Here is a 19,473-nt window from a genome sequence, read left to right as displayed (position 1 = left end):
CCTTGCATCAGAGTTACAGCTCCTTTTCATTTTCTTTGTTTTACAAAAGTGCTACGTTCAAGTGATTTGTACCTCTTCCAAGCACCCTATGGCAGAATTACAATAATCACCCTTCTTTATTCCCTTAAACATGAGTCCAGTGCACTTTTTCTACCACAGTGTAGCAAAATTTCTGATCTTTTATGTATGATTTGTTTTGGTATTGTTTTTATTGTGCTTGTTGTAACCATGGATTGGAACAATAAAGCTTTATTATTATTACTACTACTACTACCACCACCACAGTGTAGCAGGAGGGGGAAAGTCTATGGGTGCTTCCAGATTAAGTTTTTATCACACAATTGCCCTGCCTTATTCATGGCATTTAGAGAGGGTCCAGATGGATTTATGCTAACTCCTAAAAGCATTATCCTCTTTTCTAGGTTTCCATGGACTGAAAAGTAATGTAGAAGACAGTCATTGCACTAGTTTTGGCTTCTACCACTCCCAGATCATGAGCAAAGTCACTGGAATTGCAAGGTAAAGTATGCAGTCAGGTCCTCCAACACAGTAAGGAGTATCTCCCCCTGCCACTGCAAACTCTAAGTATCTTCACTGTCCATTGGTTAATTTACCCAGTCTAGATACACCTTACTATGTCACCCAACAGTATGTGCCTAGATTTGATGCCCTACTCTTGTTTGTCTCTATTGCCATGACTTTGGTCCCATTATAGTGTTTCGGGGTATTCCCTGAAACATGGGGCTCTATGTGCTGACTAGAAAACTCTGGGTAAGAGGTTCCCTGACCTGTTTGCTGTGCAAATAATTTGACGTTTCATTCTAAAAAGGCCACAAAGAAGGAAATGTGGGAGAGATTCCGCAGATTTTCCTCATAAATGCTAACATATAAAAATGAAGCTAGTTTATAATAATATCTATTTGCTTTGCAACAGAGTAGCCTTATGAAATGGGGAATGAGGTTACATTCCATAAGGAAATTAAGGTGAGACCCCTGCTTCCTAGCTGGTAGGGACAGATAAGCATGTTGCAAGCTAAGTCTGATTCATGTATTTGGATTTGGAGGAATTGCTGAAATGTTGGGGCAGTTATCTAACATCCACAGGCACACTGCGCCCTGCACTAAACATCACATGGGTGACCTGAGTTATCAAAGGAAAACCTTTTAGTCATCTTGGGGACCAAAAAGTATTTTTAAAACTCAGATTATGGGCATAAAGGAGAGCCAAGGCCTGGAATATCTGTTCCTGGCTAGACTATTAACCTGCTATGGAGGCATGATCAATCTCTCAATATGGACTGGAGATCTGGTAAAATAAATATAGACTTGGATTGCAGGTTGTTGGGGATGCTTCCTGCAGCATGTCTGCCTCTTCTGCTTTACAACATAACCTACAATGGGCACATTCGTAGGTTGAGCAGCATGACATCCGAACCTGGACCACTGGGTTGTTTGGGGGCTAAAGAACCCAGTGGTTAAATCAACAACAAACAATCAGTTAACCAGTTGCTTATTTGGCCTCTAAACCATCCAGTGGTCTAGGTTCAGAATCACGCTGCACAATCTATGGAGGAGTCAATCATGGTGTGCACTAAAGTAGAAAAGGTGTCCCAGACAACCCCATCACTTTTTAACTGATGTTGTGCCATGGACTTAGGAAACTCTGGAACACAGTCCTGCTTGGTGTAAGCTTTGTCCACAACGGAAGCAGCATATTCTCCGTCAAAATGGAGGCCAAGAAGTGTACCACAAAAAGGTGTCATATACTTTCACATCACTTATTTTTTAAAAAATGGCACTCAAACAACTCGAAGCACTCTTACTAGAAAAATCTGAAAGAGGAACATATACCTGTCTCTCAAAATATGGGGCAACTGTACCTCAGAATAGGTAAAAGCTACGCCTTCACCAAATCCAGAAAGTTTCGATTTGGCATGCATATATAAGGCACCATGAGTACTAGAGTAATGGGACATTTATGCATCTCTACTTCAAAAGTAGGGCCCAAAGAAAAGCTCAAATCATTTAAGCTACTTTCACGTTCCAACTCTCTGTTTACTAGCATAATTTGAAAATGGAATGGAACATTTTTCTTCTTATGCTCAAAATTGAGGGCAGAAATGTTACCTCCGAAGGGAAGCAAGTATTTGGTATAGAACCAGCATGGCTGACTTTAGAGTGTTGGCCTGTGGGAGTTCTGGAATGAATCTTTATGAGAGCGACAGCCAGAGATGTGTGCTTATGCTTACAGAATTCAAATTGAATTTACTATTTATGTATAATTTAAAAATCAATAGTACAGTAATTCTCTCATTGCTTAAGGCTGGGTTCACACCATGGGTTATTGTGTTGTCTGAACGCAGCGTGTTTTCCACAAGGTGGTTTGTTAACCATGCAGTGTAGTTTATTTTTCTCAAACAAGCCACCTTGAGAACCCTTGATTTGTTGTTGGGTTGTCCAGGGTGGTTAACAAATCACAATGCATGGTTAACATCAACTGTGCAGAAAATGCATTGTGTGTTCAGACAATACAATAACCCACAGTTCAACAACAACCCACACTGGGTAGGTTAGTGTGTTGTGTGAACCCAGCCTTAGTCTGTGTGCTGGCATAATACAAAATCCTTATTTTTCAATATTATTTATTTGTACATTTCATTGCAAGCAACAAACATTTTAAAAATGTATCCAACTTATCCTTAGACATCTCTCACACATTTATTTTCCTTTTTAGCTGTCCTTATTAGTGCAAGAAGAAACCAGCTACGAAGGCAACATGGGTTTGTATTATTTAGTACATTTTTATCCCATCCTCTATCAAGGGAACTCAAGTAGTATATATAGTTCTTCCCTACCCTGTCCCTACATTTTATTCTGAAAACAATCGTTGAGGTAGGCTATGCTGAGAGAATAGTGACTGGCCCAAGGTCACTCAGTGAGCTTCATGGCTCAGTGAGGATTTTTGACATTTGAAGTAGACAATCCTACAGGCAGCTGTCCCCTTAGTTCACTGTAAAAATACAGTGATTATAAATTAAATAACTGTGTTTCTAACAATTTGCTGCCCTTTCAGAACACTTAGCATCGGCTGCCTGAGGACCAAAACAGATATTACTTTAAATTCATATCTAGCAGTTATGTATTTTAAAAACGTTTTACTAAAAGGTAGTCCAGATCAGAATCTCACATCTTACTCAGTCTTTCTGCCAGTTTACTTGTTCTTTGCCATGGCAGCCATTTTGTGGTGGTGCCCAGGAGAGTTTATCAAATTGCCAAATGTGCCCAGAGCCCAAAATGTGCAACTTCTCCTACATGCGGCAGGAAATAGTGTCAAATATCATTGTAGCTCAGAAGAGTCATGTTTTCTGAGGATTATTTTATAATGAAAAAATGGTGGAAGGAGTGGGAGATGCACAGGAGGATCACTCTGCCACACTATCAGGCCTCTGCAAGAAGACCAACCCCCCTCAGTTTGCACCTCAGTTGTTTACCTCAGGCCTTCTCAGTTGCTCTTCAGCTATGCTGAAGCCAAAGTCTTAGGCAGTGGCGAGAGCAGCAGCTGCTAGCCAAGAGGAACCCAAGAGGTTCTGAGTCAGGCAGAAGCAATGGATTCCAGAATTTTGGGAGAATGAGCTCTCTCAGATAATAAACTATCTGGCATGGTCATCTGATTCCTCCCACCACAGACAGAAAGAATAGGACAGAGGCACAAGTGTGTGTGAGGGGGGGAGGACCAGTTGCTATTTTTTAATGGGGTATGAGAGTAGCTGATCCCATTTCTAAAACATTGTCTAATTGGTGATGCACTAGCCACCGACTACAGCTTGTGTTTCTAAGATGTGTTTAACATAGTTAATTTATGGGAAAATGGTATTACCAACCTATAGTGAAGTTTGGTTCATGATTTTCCTACCCTTGGATGTATGAAGCTTATGAGTGGAATACTTGTGCAAGGAAGCGGGAGGGGAGAATGGAGTAGGCAACAATGCGGTACTGTCTATCGATCAATGTTGATTGTCGTTTTTGATGTGGCCACCCCTCTATATGCGAGCCCAGGGGGAATTGCCCTCAGTGCTCCCCCCAGGTGGGGAGGGAGCTGAGTAGGTAACTGGACAACTCTGACGCTCTAAAACAAGAACAAATCCTTTTGAAACAATCCTTAGATGGCACAAGATTAACGATAGCTGCTTTTGCAGAGCAGGGTAGCTTCAGCTCCCAACACTAGAGTAACTAGCCCTTGCTGGGATATAAGAGCCCAATTCTATTATCTATGCTGCATAGCCTAAGATCAAGCATTAATATTACGAGGCTTCTCTAAACAATCTATATATAGCATGCTTGTGATTACATGACACTGTTAACTTCCAGTGCCTCTCTCGTACTTTGGAAGGATTTCTGTGGCTTAATTTGAAACAGAAAAAGGCTGGGGGAAAAGGGGAGGTGGGAAGGGAAGTGTGTGTAAAGAGAGCATTGTCATGATCCTGGGAAGAAAAAGGGAGGAGAAAACTGCGGTAAAGGTGCAAGATTTTCCCTGGTGTAGAAATGCTCAGGGTTGGTTTTGTTATCCTCAATATTTATATCCATATATGCATGACTCTCTTAGACATATAGGGTTATGTGGCAGTGATACTGGAATGCAGGAAGCCAAGGGGGCTGCTGGAATTACTCATATGGATGTGGTAAGATCAGGTATTTCGGGAGGAATCCTATGCATGTTAGACCAAAAAAAGTACTACAGCTGGGGAATGCTGGGAGTTATAGGACTGTTTCCTGTCTAAACATGCATAGGATTGCGCCCTTAGGCAGAACATAATAAACTTTAAAGCAGAGACAAAGTAATAATCCCTCTAATCGCAAAGAGAGTTGAAAATTTAGCTGGACTGGATCCATACAGTTGCTATTTCAGAATCTGATACATGGTTAGCTACCTGCTTGCTCCCAATATCCTGTATAAATAAACAGGTGCTGCAAGGATATCATTAACCTGCATGACAAGGAAAGCCACCCTATAAAGAGGCCATCCTTGGAACTTCCTACCACTTGGGGAAATAGGGTGAACTGCCCTTTTTATAACAAATATTTTTTGTACTTGAATATCCAACTACAAAACACATGCATCTCACATCAGTTTTGGAGGTTACACATACATATAAAGTGTAGCTTTTTCCTTTAAAATACACACAAGCAACTAGTGGGAAAGAGAAAAGGTGCAATTCATGCACATTTATTTTGTAGTTTGCTATTTGTTGTAAGAAGTAGCTCTTTAATAGGTAAAACGGATGAACTGTTTGTAAATTTAGCTACTGGAAGGCAGATGGCCACTGAATGGAAGCTGCTCTCCACACTTTTAAAGCCGTTTCTACCCAAGGGAGATACTGAGTCACAGGCAACGTAGAGAAGAGTTTCTACTCTGCTATGTTAAATCACTCAGCTCTTTTAAACAATTTCAAATGATACTCAAAAAAGAAATAGGTAATGAATTTTTGTGTGACATGCAGCGACCCAAAATTAATCCCATTTCACGAGTTTTGACGAAATGTTAACTACTAAGCTATCAGTTTTCTAAAAGTGAAATTTAGCTAAACGCACACAGGATTTTGGAAAGGACTGCATGACATTTCATGCCATACTGAAAAATATCAATTTTATTTTCAGATTACAAAGAATTACCTCTTGATGAATGGAACGAGAGTCATGTTAAGTGCTGGCTAGAATCCGTTGGAATTAAAAAAGAGTATGTAGAAAAGCTCTGTGAAGAGGAAGTAACCGGTCCAACTCTCAAAGTATTAGATGAGCCATTCCTCAAGAGAATGGGCATGAAACAAGGCCAGATCCATATACTAATGCACAAAAGAAATCAACTTTTGCAGCAGAATATTGGGATACATGTCACCAAAGTAGTTAATGACAACATTAAGGCTGTGGATGTATCAGTCAGCAACAAAACCAATTCAGATAGGAAAAACTCCAAACCCACAGAGTTGGACTCATCAACCCAAGAGAAAAAAAGTGTTCTAGAAGAAACCAAACACAAACAATCCAATATTAAACCAGTTTTGCTATCACATGGAGCTTCACAACAACAGTGCTCAAATGAGATGGACATGGCACATACAATTTCTGCTTTTAGCAAAATAGAAAGCACAACTAATACTTTTGTTCTGGAAGACCAAGTACGCCTGAGCCCATTCAGGCCATTCAACAGTGACAGCATTAATTTCAAGTATGTTAGAAATACAGTCCTCAACCCAGAAACAGGAGTTCTCAATCTAATTAGCCCTTGCCACGAATACAAATCTTTTGCTACAGCTGCAAAGCTGGACAGACTAAGACTGCAAGCAAAGCTTGCCCATGAGGTGATTAAGTTTGCTTCTGCTTGCCTTAATGTCCGAACAAATGGTACTATTCACTTTGGAATCATGGATAGTGTGGAGAAAAAGGGCTGGAAACATGGAGAGATAGGTGGGATACAGATAAGTGACAGAGACATGTATGTGGATGCTTTAGATTACATAGGAAGATGCTTTGATTCAAATCTTCAAGAAGCTGCAAGACTTTGCATTCACCCTCCTGTTTTCATTGAAGTTATTCAAAAAGGCACTCACGAGCAATATTTTGTAGTAGAAGTTGACATTGAACCATCATCCAACATTGTAAAAGGGAAGTTTTTTCAAGTTCGTCTGCCGCATTTTAATGAAAAAAATAAAAAGGTAAACTTTGACAAGGATAAAATTGCCTTTCAAAGAGTTGGTTCAAAATCTGAACCAGTAAAGAATGAAGATCTAGTGACATTCATTCAGGAGTTACAAGAAAGAGATGCTTGGAGAGAAAAGGCTGAATTACTTAATCATGAAAATCAAATCGATGAGCCTCAAAACTTAGGGCGAAAATTATCCATCTTATTGACAGATGGCAAAAACTACATGGATGACACTCTGTGGTATATTCTTGTTACAAATAAATGCAGAGAGGAAGACCTCAATTCTATTAACTTTTTGAAGTACATGAACATCTTCTGTGTATTTGACTTTGATGAGGACTCCAATGTATCAGGTTTGTACTCCAAGTACAAAGAACACCATGCTACCAGCTCTCATTTCTTGCAAAACTATTCTAATGACAACAAGATGAGCACAACTGAATTTCAAAAACATATGTGCCTATTTGTTAAGAAAAGCTGGATATTTTGCAATGGACGCAGTGACTTCCTTGGGGATGAGAAACCTTGTGATGAAAACACTTGGATTAGAGTCAAGAGGAAGTATATGAAGAAAGCAGTATCTTTTATCTGCGATGAGCTCCTTCCAAAGGGATCTTTTCTAGTGCTTTTTCTACTGCTATCACCTGTGGAGAAACCAATTGTAGACACTTTCCATGAATTCTACAGTGAAATGAATGGCATGGAGTTCATAATATGCCTTGCTGAGTCCAGAGAAAACTATGAGAAGTGGGCTAATTTGGCTCAGGCATCCTGCAGCATTGAGACACTAGAACAGAGGAGTATCGTAGGCATGAAGCTAAGCCATGTAGATGCCACAATCCAAAACATGCTGCCCTCTACAACGAATTGCACACATTTACCAGTTTCCACAAAGGGGCTGTGCTCACTTCCCACACTGGAAGAAGAGAAAATGTTTTCTCTTGAAATATTGTGCGCTGATCAATGTGATGATATCAAACTAGATCTTCTGAGTTCAAGAGAAATACAGGAGATAGATGAAATGTTTTATCGAGGTAAAAAAGTCAGTTGGAAAAATTTCTGGCTTGCTGATAAAAGGAAGTGTGGAGAGCTTATTGAAAGGGAAGCTTGTAAAGAAGTTTCTAGAATGTTGAATGATTGTGTGTGGGGGAATCGGTTCAGGTATCCTGTGACTAAACTGAAAGTGTTCCATCACCCTGGGAGTGGAGGAAGTACCATTGCAAGGCAAGTGCTGTGGAAACAACGGAAGGATTTACGATGTGCTGTTATCAAAACAACATACCCGGTTGCTACTGTCTGTCAGCATGCAGTTGAATTCCGACATTATGATGAAAAAGATCTCAAAAATGCTCTCCCTGTCCTCCTTTTGGTGGAAGATTATGATGAAGACTACCTTGATGAATTAAATTATTCTTTAGCCGATGCCATGGGACCTAATAAACGCCATCCTTCCAGGCCCTCTTTCATCCTCCTTTGCTGTAAACGATCCAATGACCCCAAAAAGCTTTGCAAGGTTTCTGCTCAGGATACAGTCGCTGTCACTCATAAATTGACAGACCAAGAGAAAAACTTGTTCAGAACAAAGCTAGAAAAATTTGAAAATCAGAAGGATTTTAAGTTAGAATATATCATTACATTTGTCCTCATGAGTAATGAATTTGAAACAGAATACGTGAGAGAATTTGTAGAGCATCTGCTCAAAGATATAGACTTTTCTTCCCGTGAAACTACTTTGATAAGGTATGTTGCCTTGCTCAATTTCTACGTACACAATTCATACATTTCTTTATCCCACTGTGAAGCTTTCTTGGGGCTTAGGGCATATGAAGAAGTGAGAATGAGACAATATGATTTCATAAGTAACTTAAGTGAACAGGCATGGCTTATTTTCATTGAGTTGAGAGAAACCACCACTTATATTTCATCCATTCAAATAATACACCACCTGGTTGCAAAGGAAATGCTGAATCAGCTCTCTGGACGTCGGACTCAGAGTGAAATTGCCATGGAACTTCTCCAGGAAAAGGCATTTCTTCAGCATAGGTTTGGGCGGGAAGAGTTTATAAAGTTCATCAGACATCTGTTTATAAAACGTGATAAAAAGAGTAGAGGAGATAACACTGATAGCCTTTTCTCTCCATTCATTGAGCACATCTGTGACAAAGAAAACCCAGAAAAAGCCATAGATGTCTTAAAATATGCTTACGAGTGCCTGGGAAGAGATGCTTTCTTTGCCCAACAACTTGCCAGACTACATTACAATTATGAAAAATTCGAAGATGCAAAATACTGGGCAGAAATAGCTAAATCTCATTTGCCAAATGATTCTTTTATTTTAGACACAGAGGGACAAGTGTATAGGAAATGGTTTAGCTTTAGAGTGGAAAAAAAATCAGATGAAGACACTCCTGAAGACATCATTCAAATTATAGAAATTGCTCTTAAAGCTATGGAGTGCTTCAGAAATGAACAGCAAGCCGCAAAGTTTGAGAAAGACAGCATGAATAACTCTGGTTATTTTGGAGAAGTAGAAGTGGGATGCCGTTTACTGAAACTATTATCTACACTTGATATATTTCCTAAAAATACAAAAGGCGAACATCCTGAACTTCTCCAGTATTTACTTACAGACTATATACCAGAAGACATTAAAAAGCCATGGCGAAAACTTCACAGTCGCTTAAAAGGCCTACGCCAGAATATTTATAATGCTCTGGACTGGATTTCAGAAGATCTAAGTTATTTCCAAACAGATAAAAACCAAACAGATGATAATGAGAGAGAAGAGCAAGTGCATAATCCCAGAGGATGGCTGATAAAGCTATGTAAGAAGTACGCAACATTCTTTAGTTCAGAGACACTTATTCAAGAAAAAGGTGCAAGATCTAAAATCCAGCTGATCAGACAAATGAATATTTATAAACATGGTGGTGGGAATGTCACTACTATTCTGTCATTCCTATCAGATAATAATAAGAATGATAAGAAATCAGTTGAGAATCTTGAAAAAATAATAAGCTTCTACTCAGAAGATCCACAGAAAGAGAGTCTAGAAGACACAGACCTTGCAAATTATATATTATGTCATTTTACACTAGCATGTCTGTCCCCTGGCTCTTCCAAGCTCCTTGACCTTCAAAAACTTCGAGAACTCAGCAAGAGATTCTACACAAGGAGAAAAACAACATTTCCCGCAAGTGCTTATTTTTTGCTTACTTTACTTTACTGGCCTGATGCTGCTTTGGACAAAGACTCTAACTCTGATAAAGATGATATATTAAAATCAGCCCTTGATACCTTGAAGCGCTTATATGACATCAAAATAAAAGACGTTGCTCCAAGGAAGAAAAGAATCTACACAATATTTTTCTTGGCGCAAGGCTATGGCCTAAGGAAGATTGTGCCCAAGACAAAAATTGATAAATTAATGAAGGGCTCCCTGGATGAACGGCGAAAAAACTGGCAAAACGGGGAAGTGTGGAAAATAGGTGAAGTACATAAAGTCCTAGAAAGAGTGGATGGATGGACAGAAGACGGCCGGGTTTTTGCAGTGGGTCACTCTGGACGGATTCCAATTTTACCTTTACATTTTGATTCAGTGCCGCCAGGAAATGAAAATGTAAAATTTTATCTAGGTTTCTCATTCAATGGACTTGTTGCCTATGACATTCGGATAAAAATGTAGGAAATATCTCAATATCCTGCAAGGTTTAAGGAATCAGACTGCCCACAGTACCAGGCCTACTATTGTGCTTGAGTTTACATTTCTCTTTGCAGGGCCTCTTTAGAAACAATTTCTAATGACCAGTCTAAAATTTGCCTAGCATCTCAAACAGGCAGGACTATATATAGTCAATGTATACTCTCTTTCTGAGCATGTATGGAAGCAGGGAAATGGGTCCAAATACAAATTTTGCTGCAGCCTATTGGAAAAGCATTGACTTTTTATTCTCTCAGTATTTTAACAGTCTATAAATTAATTTTAACTTTGCTGTTTTAAATTTGTATTTCTGCACTGCTGCTGATTCTATCCTGGTTGTGCTTTTATATTGTATTTTATATCATGTTTTTATACTGTTGTTTTATACTTGGATTTAAATTCTTGTGAACCGCCAGAGAGCTTCGGCTATTGGGCGGTATAGTAATGCAATAAATAAATAATTCAATGGCTTTCATACTGTTTTTATGAATCACCCAGATTGTTATTATTAATAATAAAAATAAATAATTCTGTTGAGTGGACTAGTGCCCTTAGAAAATCTTGGGAATGTAAAAGATGTGCAAAAGAGAAATGCATTATGCTCTGGCTCCTTGAGCTGTGGTTGCCAACTTTTTTTTTTACTGACCATGCCTGATACGTAAAAAAATAAGGCACTTAAAGCTTTCACTATCTCTACATGTCTGGAAAAAATCGACTTGCTTATTCAGTAGCTTGATTTGCACGTTAACACCAATTTGTGTGTTGTTTAACCCATGCATTGGCTGGGGTGAGCAGGAGCGAGCAAGTGCACTGCCTCTGCTGCTTTCCTCATTTCCTTAGTTTATTGTTGGGTTGATAATGGCTTGTTTAACCCCTAAACAATTTACAGCATCCAGGTTCGGATGTCATTCTAACAACCTATGAACATCAATAAATTCCATTTAAGGTAATTACATGTGGGATTGAACCAAAACCATGTGGGGCAGGAACACACGTCCATGCACAGCTAAAGAAGTCAGAATAATGCTTTGTTGTTGTTTTTAAAAATCACTCTGGTGTAAGGGATGGCACAGACACCCAATTGAGTCTAGGGCTAGATCTTCACCAACCAGGATATGACAGACATATGCAGTTTTCAAATCTTTTTCCATGTGAATGAATGACCGAAATAAACAAACATTCATTCATTCACATGGAAAAAAATTTGAAAACTGCATATGGGGTGTGTCCTGGACCCGAACAGTTATAAACCATTTTAAAGCAATAGTGTAAATTCTGCCCAGGAGTCTGGTGGACTCCCCTGCACCCGGATCCTTCTGCTCTCCAAGCATTGTGGAGCTCGTGCACATGTTCATCAGGCCCCACATGGTTCTGGAGCATCCTGCTGCTGTCCACTCCTGTGCAAAATGGCAGCTGTAAAAGAGCAAATTCCACAATAGTAGAGGCGTAGAATCCCCATCCTCCATACAAATGCCAGCTCGCGGTGGGGCACTCCCAGACCACTCACCGAGCCCGCCAGGGGCTTGCACAGCCTGGCAGGCAGGAATGAGCAGCAGTGATGGCACGTTGGGCGCTTAGCAAAACCAGACAGAGGGAGGTTTGTTCCTCCCTACCCTATGGCTAATAGCGGTCAATTTGGATGTGGGTCAGAGGTCAGTTCAGCAGAGGCAGAGCCATGTAAAAGGTGGAGCTGTCTTTGAAAACCCCAGCAGTGCAGGGCTGGCCCCACCGTTGTGCTGGGTCAAGCGTCAGGGAGCAGGAAAGGGCAACAAATTTCACTGCTTTCCCAACCCCGTCCCTGCCACCTGCAGGGCCCCTACAAGCGATCCTGAGAGGCTCACCCTGGCCAACCTCTCCTGGGAGCTGGCTAGACTTCTCGTGATGGTTGGTGCACAAGGCAGAAGCAGAGGCCATGCCAGCAAGAGCAAGCAAGTGAAAGAGAGGGCATCCAGCAGGAAGGGAGGATCACACACAGGAGTGCAGGCAATGGCTGAGCCACCATGGCCAAGATCAGCAGTAGGCTGGCTGGCTGGCTAGGTAGGTATTGCTGCCTCATTTAAGGTAGCAAGATACCTTGGGTTGGGCGTGCAACAGCCAGCAACCCATAAAACATAATAGGAAAACTGAGGAACATGAATATGCAAAGAAGTGGGTATGGGAAATCACACAGCCACACAAATGCACTCCTTTTAATCCACATTCTCCTGTTTCAGCAACAAATGTGTATTAGGGCAAGAGTAGGGGGTCACTACAGATGGCTAGCCCCCCCCCCCCCTGCCCATCGTGACCTTGTTCTGAGCCTGGGTGTGTGGCTCTAAGGATCTCATTATAAGACATCACTGTTAGCAGTGGCAACATCATGGTTTTATGTGGTTGTGTGACTTCAATCCCCCCTTCCCTCCACTGTACACTTATGATCTTAAAGTCACCTGATTTTCTGTAGAATGGGAGTTGTTGCTGAAACAGAAGAATGTGGATTAAAAGGAGTGCATTTGTGTGGCTGTGTGATTTCCCACACCCCCTTCTTTGTATATTCATGTTCCTCAGTTTTCCTGTCACGTTTTATGGGTTGCTGGCTGTTGCACACCCTATCCAAGGTATCTTGCTACCTTAACTATTAGGTTAAAGAAACAAATTACAGCCAGTTAGAAATTGTGAGGAGCAGGGCATGTCAACTAACAATACCCCAAAGTCCTCTGGGCTGTGGACTCTGAGGAGCATTCTCAACTTTGCAGAGGACTCAGCATGATGAAAAAGGTTATAGCAGAGTAGATTAATCTTGCTGAACCCCACCAGAACTGAAAGCACAATTCAAAGTCTCCCTCATAAATTTAAGGGACTCTGGAACACAGTCTCACTTGGTTTATGGTTTTGTCCACAATGCCAGCAGTACATTCTCCCTCAAAATGAAAGCCAAAAAGTATACCCCAAAAGGTGTTATATACTTCCACATAACTTATAAAGAAAATTTATCACATGCATAGCTCAAGGCACTCTTACTAAAAAGAAGAACATATGCCTATCTCTCAACTGCACGTCACAATAGTTAAAAGATACTCTGACTCAAGCCAAATCTAGAACGTTTAAGATTTGATATGCATATACAAGGTACCATGAATGTTAAAGTTATAATTCATTTCTGCTTCTCTGCCTCAAAAGCAGGGCACAAAGTTTAGCTCAAAACATTTTAGCTATTTTCAAGTTCCAATTCTCATTTATTAGAATAATTGGAAAATGGGATATTTTTCTTCTGACAATTGAAAACTGAGGGCAGAAATGTTACTTACTATGGGAACAAACAATTTCACACAGAACAAACATGGCACAGTTTGAGTGTGCTCCCTACCTCGCTTCTCCGCCCCTGCTTTCCTTCCTCAAGTTACTTCCTCTTTCAAGAAGAGGAAGTTCACAATGAGCAGGAGGACCATTGAGTCCGCTGCTCTAATGGCGGTGCAGCGTCTGCACACAGCAGGAGAGAGCAGCAATTCCGTGTTTAAAAATACTTTGGACTTAATTGGGGGGGGGGGGGTGTTGCGCAAGGAAGGCCAGAAGGGGCAGGAGGCAGACGATGTCATGTGAGGGACCAGAGCAAACTCCATGAGCGCCCAGTAACGAGTGTGCAATAAAATGCTCGTGGGATGGAACTTCCAGTCAACTACTGCAGCAGGGAAGCAAGATTCAGGAGTCTGCCCGCTAGGCCAAGGAAGGAATTGATTAAATAGGGTGACAATATGAAAAGGAGGACAGGGCTCCTGTATCTTTAAAAGATGCATGGAAAAGGGAATTTCAGCAAGTGTCATTTGCACCTCTTGAAATTCCCTCTTCATCACAACAGTTAAAGCTGCAGCAGCTATACAAAAGAGGGCAGGGCACCTACTTTTAGGGTGACCATATAAAAAGGACAGGGCTCCTGTAACAGTTGCATAGAAAAGGGAATTTTGTGAACTGCCCAGAGAGCTTCGGCTATTGAGCGGTATAAAAATGTAATAAATAAATAAATAAATAAATTCAGCAGGTGTCATTTGTATATATGGAGAACCTGGTGAAATTCCTTCTTCATCACAAAGCTGTAGGAGCTATACTAGAGTGACCAGATTTAAAAGAGGGTAGGGCACCTGCAGCTTTAACTGTTGTGATGAAGAAGAAATTTCACCAAGTTCTCCATATATACAAATGACACCTGCTGAAATTCCCTTTTCAATACAACTGTTAAAGATACAGGAGCCCAGTCCTCCTTTTCATATGGTCACCCTACCTACTTTAGGATGGTTAACTATCCCTAAAGATAGAAAGGAATTTTCCTTAGCAAGGTTTAATGTACTCCCCTCCAATTAGAGGACAGATTTAATAAAACTCCAAGGAATAACAGGTTCCTCCCCTAGTAATGATGCCAAGGTGGAGTCCATCTTGCATGTTTTATTCCACTGTAGTTATTATGAAGAGGCCAGAAAAGACCTAATATATCCTTCTAGCTGATATGCCCGGCATTGCTCGGGTCCGTGAATAATGTTTATAACATTTATTTGATATATAATAAATTTCTATGCAACTTATTCATCTTTATGTTGGTTGTTCTTTTAGTTTGGTTGAGTTAGTACATTGTTTTATTAGAATAAATGGGAAATTGTGATAATAAGAACTGTATTTTAAATTAGAGCTTTGTGATAAACCACATTTTTAGTTTTACCTGAAAAGCCTACACCTCCCATCATGCCTTGGCTGGAGCAGCCATCTAAACTTCAAAAACAGTCAGGACATACAACGTTCTATCAGCTAAAAAAGATGCAAACCTAAAAATACGTTTTCAAAATATACCCAGCATTGCCCAGATATCTAAATAACCCTTCTAAAACCAACTTGAGGAGGGACATTACAATCAAATCAAACCAATCTTTATTTACAGTCAACAGAACCTTAGTGTAACATGTTAAATACACCCATATTAATAAGAATACATATCCGTAGAAATGTAAGGCTACAAAATCTATGAAAATATTTATCAATGTGTTGAAAAGAATAATCAGTTGATTATGAATGGTCTAATGAGTATAGCCAGATTCAGAAATTTAGCCGCTTGTTTAGTAATTGACTTGTTTGTACCCTAGAGTAGAATAATCATAAGGGACTCTTAAGAGACCAACCAGGGAAGAACTGTGTAATCTCTACCTATGAAGCGGAAAGTATGTGTGTGTCACGTATGTCCAGAAATGTTTACCCATTTCCACATATGGTGCTGCCTTAATGCTGTTCATGCAGCCAGGTCTTCATGTACATGGTCAGAAAAAATCTAAAAACATGAATTTGGGGTTTTTAAGTATGACCCAGTTTGGAACTGGGTTCCTTTCTTTGAAGTTAGTTTGTTCTTTGACGACTCCTCTCTTCTGGTGTTTTCCTTACAATGATAGTATATTATTTTTTATCATTATGTAATTACAACAAAGTGGCTCAGTTAGGACAACACAATAACCAACAGTGGTTTAAGTAGTCAACTGTTGGTTAAATAGTCAATGGTTGGCTATTGTACTGTCTGTCGGGCAAAAACCACCCCACAGTTGACTATTCCCTCAAAATAACCAGCGGAGATAACCAATGCTCTGCAGAGTCTACAACACTCTGAGCCCACTCTGTTGGGCTCAGTGGACTATTTTTCAGGGCTTATTTATTTATTTTATTACATTTATATACTACCCCATAGCCGAAGCTCTCTGGGCGGTTCACAAAATTTTAAAACAATGAATATTAAAAATAGATATACAAAAATTGAAAAGCATAAAAACAATATCGATTTAAAACAACTATTCTGGGGTCAATTAAAAATTCAGCATATGTTGTTAACTGCCTGAGAGAAGAGAAAAGTCTTAACCTGGCGCCGAAAAGATAACAATGTTAGCGGCAGTCAAGCCTCATCAGGGAGATCATTCCATAATTGGGGGGCTACCACTGCGAAGGCCCTCTCCCTTGTTGCCATCCCTTGAGCTTCCCTCAGAGTAGGCACTCGGAGGAGGTTGAGTTGACTATCTAGGCTGGCTACAGAGTTCCCAAGCAAGAGTGGTCAAAGCCGTGCCAGCCGCTCTGCTACAGCCAGCACAACTCGCAGAGGCTGCTGGGATAGCACCAGAAGGACTTAAGAAGGAGGGAGGGAGGGAAGTGTTGGGGGCTGTGTCAGTCAAACGCCAGGTTGACTACTAGTCCACTCAATGCCAGCCCCAACCACTCCACAGTTGTGTAGAAACATGTTGTATGGGGAGTATACCCTCTGTAATCAAACCTGGAGTTGACTATTAACCCCCCATTGACTATTGTGTTGTCCGAATGCAGTGTGTTATCAACGGTTGGTGTGTTAATGTTGTTACTTAGTAATCAGAAGGAAGTATCCATTTTATATTGTTTTCTTTGTCCATTATGCGAGTAGCTCTTTAAGGGGTACTATATCTTTAAATAGGACAGGTTATAAGAGCACTCACTTCATGAAAATGCAATCACCTATTAAACCATATAGCAGGCTAAAGTCATTATGTATTATTTATTGTCCTAAGGTAAGGTTATCTGGGTTTTATTTTTGCAAAATGTTTTTTGTATTGCTCCTCCTTGTTTAGTCTTCAGATCAGCATGAAAAAAGGAAAACAACTGAAAAAGCTGGCACAGGAGAAAAAACATCTTACTGCATTTGGCCTTGTTAAATTCTAAATTAAGGGATTGTTTGTTATCAAAGGTGGATGCCTTCTTGTCAAGGATTAATTTTTTGGGGAGAAAACAGATTAATAAACTGTATGTTGGAGAAGAAATTCTAGAAGCATCCTATTTTAAGTTGGAAAATGTTTATAAAAATGTTTTGAAAAAATGTCCTGTACTTTTTTATGGGGATTATTAATGTATAAAACATATACTGCTGGACTGATTATGAATTCAGAGTTTAAATGGTAGAAGAACTCATTCCATCTGATGAAAACTGTCAAAACAGGTTATGTATTGGATGCCTGTGTCCATTTTCAGATTTGTGCATCTTTGAATGGATCTCAGTTTGTGTATTTTGAAAGTTTAGTCCTGTTTCTTTGTATTTTCCTCTTCTTTTGTATATGGGCTTTGTAGCGCTGTATTTTGTGCAATTGAATTTTCCTTTTTGTAGGTAAATAGTTAAAATTTCTATACTTCATATGCCTGTTATTTATGTCTATATTTCTATCCTTTTCTTGAAAACAATTGTTTCTACTGTAAATTAGGACTTTGATTCTATCTATCTATCTATCTATCTATCTATCTATCTATCTATCTATCTATCTATCTATACACACGTATAACAGTAAAATGTGCTAAAATCTGTTCTGGGAGCCTGCTAATTCAGGGAAAGTTAGGTGAACTTGGAGGGAAAACCTCCAAGACATTACTCTATTTGGGACCTTACACCACCTCGTCACCTACCACTGGAGCTGATGTAATACCAGTAGCTGTGGGAATCATTTGGGCTTCATCTCACTGAGGCAGTAGTGGGGAGGGGAGAGCAAAAAGACCTTTGAACTCTGTAGTACAACTTCAAAGAAGATGCAGCAATTAAACCTGTGGACAACCACCAGTAGATGTTTTCCAGTCAATGGGATGCCTTATAGCAAAGACCACTTGGATGTACAAATGCAACTTTTCAACACAGTTATAATTTTTTCTGAAGAGCTGTAGAATAGGGATTAGAACAGAGCCCTAATCTTGCATCAGTATCTTCTCAACAGGCCTGGGTTGCAGCACAGTAGATAGTGGGGATAGTAGGTGGCAGGGCAAACTCCATATTCTGCCACTTGGGCAACAAGGCAGTGATGTCAGTAACTGGCATTAGTGTCTGAAAAGCAAATAAACTCCAGATTTTGCCAGGGTGCACCCATAACCTATCAAGCTCTGTTTAGATCCCACATCAGCCCTGGCTTTGCCCACTAGTCCCACCCGGGAGGCTAGAGGTGTTTAAAACAAATGTTGGCAACTTCTGCAGGGCTTCATTTAGTCCTGCTTCCAGTGGCAGCTAGTGCCCATTGGGACTTGTGGGACAGAGGGCAGGGTGGCAGAGCCAACGAAACCACCATTAAATCACAGAATGGATTTGTGGACACACAGGTGACCTATGACTTGATAGATCTGGGGTAAGCCATCATAAAAAAATTATCAGTATCCATAAGGATCCATGCTCAGGATCTAGGTTTTCTCTCCCTGGCAGTGCTGGAAAGCATCTGATCAGTGATGCTTATTATGCAGTCTACAGACACCAATCTAAACTTTAATTTTGTTGATAGCTCTGAGGGGATCCCATATAAAAGCCATGCAAATGAAAGAGGATGTTTTAATTCTATTGGATGCAACTTTTGCCCAGAATCTATGGAAAAGCAAAGACCCCCAAATTAAAAGGAAGCAGAGCAGGGAAGCTGAACCCCAATTTAGACATGTGGTCCACTGGGCGGAAACCATAGCCCAGCTTCCCACACACCTAATCTATGTCATAAGAATGGAAAAGCCCCCCTCACTGAGGCCTCCCATTTCTGCCCCTCACCTTGACCATTTCATTTTCAATCCAGTCGCCAGCCCACTTTTCATTTCTTTCTCCAACCCTTTCTCTGGCCTTCCATTTGAGCCTCTTTGGTTCTGGCAGCTTCAATTTCAACCTTTTTTTTTTTGCCATGCATGGCTTCCATTTTCATACATACATAGACACACACATACACACCTTCCATTTCAGCTCCCCCATGCCCACTGATTCATTTTCAATCTTTTTTGCCCTGTAGACTTCCCATTTTCACCCAATTTCTCACACCCTTGCTCATACTTGATTCTTCTCCCCCCAATCCACACCATAATGTAACTTCAGACAAAAGAAACCCTTCCAAGTAGGAAATAGCTGCTGTTCCACTTCATCTTCAAAAGCAAAGCACAACAGCAGCCCAGTTAGCCTAAACCAAGCCATGGAGATCTATTCAGCCCAAGCACCAGCATGCTATCTCACTGGCCATGGTGAAGGTCCCCAACCACCCTTCTGAGTCTGTGATTGGACAATAGATTCTATGAGAACTCATTGTCCAGCTCTTGTCAATTTTTCCAT

General features: G+C 40.4%; 1 protein-coding gene across 1 annotated transcript; it reads left to right on the top strand.

Annotated features, from left to right (window-relative positions):
- The first annotated feature begins 426 nt into the window (after positions 1 to 426).
- LOC134394488 (sterile alpha motif domain-containing protein 9-like) lies at positions 427 to 10,870 on the top strand. The gene is made up of 3 exons (XM_063119998.1): positions 427 to 519; positions 2,735 to 2,780; positions 5,656 to 10,870. The coding sequence occupies exons 2-3, from the start codon at positions 2,777 to 2,779 to the stop codon at positions 10,383 to 10,385; spliced, it is 4,734 nt and encodes a 1,577-aa protein (XP_062976068.1). The 5' UTR covers positions 427 to 519; positions 2,735 to 2,776; the 3' UTR covers positions 10,386 to 10,870.
- The last annotated feature ends 8,603 nt before the right edge of the window (positions 10,871 to 19,473 follow it).

Source organism: Elgaria multicarinata, chromosome 3 (genome assembly GCF_023053635.1).
Source record: "Elgaria multicarinata webbii isolate HBS135686 ecotype San Diego chromosome 3, rElgMul1.1.pri, whole genome shotgun sequence".
NCBI classification, from domain to species: domain Eukaryota; kingdom Metazoa; phylum Chordata; class Lepidosauria; order Squamata; family Anguidae; genus Elgaria; species Elgaria multicarinata.
Note: the sequence above shows the minus strand (reverse complement) of the source record. Positions and strands in the feature narration are given on the sequence as shown.